Here is a 4859-nt window from a genome sequence, read left to right as displayed (position 1 = left end):
TCCACGGGCTGGTGTATGCGCCTCCCGTAGACCGACGACGTCAGCACACCGACGGGCCTCTCCTGCTCCTGTGCGGGCCGCGGGACACCGGGTCAGCGCCCCGCCATGCCCGGGCCTGGGGCCTGCATGCTGATTCACCCACACACCTGCATCCCCAGCCCGCCCGGCTCTGTGGGGGCTACTCCACACTGGCCCCAGGGGACCTCTGAACGGTTGGGGTCCTGCCCCTCTGCTCGGAGCCCTCCGGTGGGCTCAGGTCCTTCAGAGGAAAGGCAAAGACCTTGCACTGGCTGCCAGGTACCTCTGACTTCCCCTCCCTTCTCCCAGCCCCCTCCTCAGTCCCTGTCCCCATCTTTCCAGCACCCCACCCCCCACCCAACCCTTTCACTTTCCCCATCCTCTTAAAAGGCTTCACTTCTCTGCACACCACTTATTTCTACCTGGATTCTGTTCCTTATTTAGCTGGCTTTTATTTTCCTGTCTCCCTGTGGGAACATCAGCTCTAGCAGGACAGACACTTCTGCCTTATCGCCTTTATGCTCGGTAGGACCTGGGAGGCGCTCAAAATCTATGACTGGGCATAAAAATGCTGATATATTCTAATCAGAGGAAAGCATGAACTTCACTCTCAACTCGGGATGAAATAACATAAACAAAAACGGTAGGAAAAAAACGTTAATATCCAGGACTTAGCTGGTGATGCCTCATAGTACCTCCATCACTTAATTTCACACCAAAATAAGTTTCATTAAAAGTGACATGGTGGCGTTCTTATACAATAGCCACAGTCAAAACTCCAACAATCTAGAAAGAAATCCCACCCTAAGCTTTTAAGTTCTGATTTCTGTGTATCGTATAAAACGGTTATGATATTAATTCGGCACGACTTTTAATCATCATACTTTCCTCAGATCAGACTTTGTGGAGACAATGTCCACGTGTGGAAAGGAGGCTGGAGGGCCCGGCCCACTAAGGACGACACCATCTCCTCCCCCCGGATGCCTGCTGCGATCCTCACCTCCTCACCCTGTGACTTTTGTCCCTTCTGTTGGTCATCCACCTGTGCAGCTGACTACAAGCTGAGCCTTCCTTCCAGAGCATCGTGGAGAGATAAGAGAGGACCTGTGCTATGTGTGGGTGACAGTGACCTGGTAATCAAGTGGGAGACACATTCTTGTGTCTGTGGATTCATCCCCAGAAGCCCAGTGTCCCTAGAACAACTGTGACAGCCTGGACTCAGGTTAAGCGAAATCCTATTTTATCTGTTGAAAAGAACGTCTTAGTTTTGCTTCCATTAAATTATTAAATTCTATAGAACGAAACGGAGTCATAAAAATTAATACACGGCAACGTGACAGAACAGACTGAGCTATAACAGCACCTTAGTCTCAGCTTCTTGTCACGGTTACAAAGGGAGAGTCACAGACACACGGTGACACAGTATTAAACACACACACACACACACACATGCAGGGGACCCACTGATGCCCTGTTAACACCCTGTGTCGACATTACCTCCTCGTTAACATGAAGTCCCAGGCTTTTTGCATGTTCTCTGTCATCGCGGTGCAGTCTCGGATTATAACCTGGGTCCCTCTTGAAAACACAGTCATAGAGGGAAATGACTCCTGTCTGGGGAACAAAAGGAGAAAGCAAGCCACGGGTTAAACACGCAGGCTGAGCCACGGAAGCGTCATGGAGCTCGGAAGCCAGCCCGCTCCGTGACAGAGACGCATAGCTGCACCGAGGGGTGCTGGGGAAGGCCGCCTCACGAGCAGGAGGCCGGGCCCACCACCAGGGCAGATGGCCGAGAGGCCCCCGGGGGCTTGGGAGGAGACATTTCCACGGGCCCTTTTTCTCCACGTCCACGGATCCCTCTGAATCCATCTAGTTCAAATCTTAAGATAATAATCCACTGGATGTGTGTTTCTCTCCATTTCCACTGTTTTTTGTTTTTCTCAGATTTTCTGCGATAAGCTTGTACTGCTTTGAAAAATTAAAAATAACTTGGATACTAGGACTATATAACTAAACAGAAGTTATCGTTCGCCAGCCAATAGGCAGCTGTCTACATGCAAACTCCTCTAGAGAGATGGAAATATTTCTTTTAATCATGTGTGGTAGTTAAAACAATTGTAATTCATATATATGTATGAATATATATATATTGCTATATATTCTATATGTCTGTATGTACAATGTACACACATATAGCAAGCATATATATATGTATAATACATACACACAGCTCTGATGTATTAGAAAACGATCCTGTTAGCAGAGCTTTCTGGAATGTCTCCATTTTTTCATTCCAATTTTTTCTTAGTGCAAAAGTCAGTCTGTCTTATTTGGTACCTAGTAAAAGGAGAAGCAATCCATGTGTTAGCCGATCTTCGGTCCTCCCCTTGTAAGTCATTTACGTCCCTCCGGCCCAGTGCCAGTTGATTCGAATCTTCCAGCAACAAACCCAGCCTCACGGGGTGGGGGGCACGAGGTCTGTGACCACTGCCGCTGGGTTGTTTGTTTGTCCCAGAGAGCGATGCTAGAATGATTTCTTCCGAATGCAGGACACAGTGGTCGAAGGTAAACGGTTTGTCGGAACACACACACTACCGTTCCCACCGTGGGAGCTCAGGGGGCCCGGCAGTGGTGGCAAAGCCCCAAAGTGAGATGCAGCTCCAGCCCCGCCTTGACAAACCCTTCACAGGTCATCCTGCATCCTGTGAGCTTCTGCCGGGGAAGTTCTGAAGATAATTCAGATGTGGCTACTGTCCTGATGCAATTACCCCTTTAGTAAGGAAAACAAAGCAATCTTTTAGAACTATTTTAAGGTTCTTAAGAGTTCCGACGGCCACATGCTTAAGGCAGTTATTCAGTAACTGCTGGAAACAAGGTCTACCTACGTTCAGAGTCACTTCAAGGGACACAGAGGAAGGAGCAGTGCCTTCTGATCAGGTCTGTCCCCCAGTGGCCACTTAATGATGTCACCGCACAGGACATCATTGGCTTCTCAGCATTGGCTTCTCTCGTACCCACTCAGTTCCTGGATCTGCTCATGCATTGGTCTGGCTGGCCTTGACCTTTACCCCAATGGAAGGCAACTTGACTCCAGCTCATGCATCCATAGGGTCAAAAAACACAAAGCCCAGATCAGTGGGAAGATGTGTTATTCAACCTTGGGGACTGTGAACATGGGCTAGCTATTTAGGGATAAAAATAAACTTGGATCTTTAAAAGTAGACAAAAGTAAACTCAGGATGGATTAGAAAAATAAGTGAAAAGAACAACCATACGGGACCTCCAATGCATAAAGCAAGGGAGGAAATGTCACAATGGGGGAAATACCCATCACTTTATGTGAAAATCAGATATTCGCGTATCAAATAGAATGCAAACACCTTAGGAAATGAGAGAGAAATCTTCGTATCTTTCCCATGCCGTGTGTAAGATGCCCGCAGAAGCTGCTCACTTCCAGCCCGGTGACGTGAAACAGCAAAGCTTGCGGCAAACCTTTCCTGGTAAGCTGCCAGGCCCGAGGCCCCGCAGTGATATCGCAGAAGGGCAAACACAACAGGGATGTGGGAATAAGAAGCAGAGAAGGGGGAAGGAGAACGTCATTCGCTAGCACACATTTTGATTGGAAGCCCCGTGGGTGCTAGAGTCTGCCTGACAGCAAACAGAAACTTGCCTACATTATAACAGGTAAGTCAGCAACGGACCTGGAGCTTCCCTGTGCTCCACAGCCCCTAGGCCGGCCGAGTGTGTGTGCCAGGTGTGCCAGGTGGGCTCGGTGCTTGCGGGGGAAGAGGCTCCACACCGGAGTGGCTCGGGGGAGCTCGTATTAGACACCTCCTGCATACTGGACACCGGCAAGTCCCTCTGGAAATACTCCTTCGCACCTCTGAACGGTCAACGGGCATCGTTATATTCACGAAGCTCATGGCTGTGTGTTTGGTGAAGGGAAATTCAGTCATCAGGAGGGTGAAGAAAGTGCCAGCCCCTGGCCTCGGTGTGCTCACCACATATCTAGAAGGAAAATCAGCTGATCCCACCAAAGCTAAAGTGGGCTTCCTGCGCAAAGCTTTGCTCGAGACAGAACTAGCCACAGCCCGCCAGGGAAAGCCTATTCTAAAACCACCTAGGATTTTTTTTTTTTAGACTGAGAAATTTAATCAAAACCTTCATAAAAGGGCATTCACCTTTGACTTAGCTTTTCCATCTCAGGAGCATAAACGTTGCACAAGGTGGAAGAAGGAAAATGTAATTTAAAAACAGCATTGAATGGAATTTGCTTTGCAGCCCCCGGAACAACATTTTACAGGAAAAGCCCATGCAGCTAGAGCCCCCTAGGGAGCGGACAGGTCAATGGCATTGTAGCTAGCAGCTTGAGAAGACAAATTTGTCTTAAGACCAGAGCATTATGGGGACCCTAAATAAGTGTGCTGAGCTGAGAGCTTTAACTTTGGGCTCCCTCAGGCGAGAAGCCTTAGGGGATTAGAAGCCACCAGATTGATGCTCGGAGTACCTGCCTCCCCTGTATCCATCTTGGACAGCGGCTGAGGGTAGGGGATAAGACACGGGCCCTGGGAACCAACCCTCAGTGAAGGGACGCTCCAAAGCTCCGATCATCACTGCCGAAAGCAAACGATAATAGTGATAGCGGCTCTACTTGCACAGGGCTTACGTTGTTACGTTGTGCCACATTGTTACACCGTTGAATTGGTGCTCATGAAAGCTCCATGTGGGGGAACCATTTGACCCCTGTTTCCTAGATGGGCAAAGTGAGATGGAGTGTCTGTGACCTGGGAGGCTCATGGCTGGGAACAGAGCAATGTTTTTCTACCCAGGACGCCGTGGCC

The 4859-nt window shown here is 49.1% G+C and overlaps 1 protein-coding gene across 1 annotated transcript in view; it reads right to left on the bottom strand.

The window, feature by feature from the left end:
* The window catches only part of CUNH5orf49 (chromosome unknown C5orf49 homolog), a 13047-nt gene that overhangs the window by 4115 nt on the left and 4073 nt on the right, over window positions 1–4859 (bottom strand). The window contains exon 2 of the mRNA XM_015593437.2: window positions 1516–1632. Within this exon, the coding sequence (XP_015448923.1) occupies window positions 1516–1632 (117 nt within the window). The remainder of the gene's footprint in view (window positions 1–1515; window positions 1633–4859) is intronic.

The sequence above is a fragment of the Pteropus alecto genome, unplaced genomic scaffold (genome assembly GCF_000325575.1).
Source record: "Pteropus alecto unplaced genomic scaffold, ASM32557v1 scaffold137, whole genome shotgun sequence".
In the NCBI taxonomy this organism is placed as follows: Eukaryota; Metazoa; Chordata; class Mammalia; order Chiroptera; family Pteropodidae; genus Pteropus; species Pteropus alecto.
Note: the sequence above shows the minus strand (reverse complement) of the source record. Positions and strands in the feature narration are given on the sequence as shown.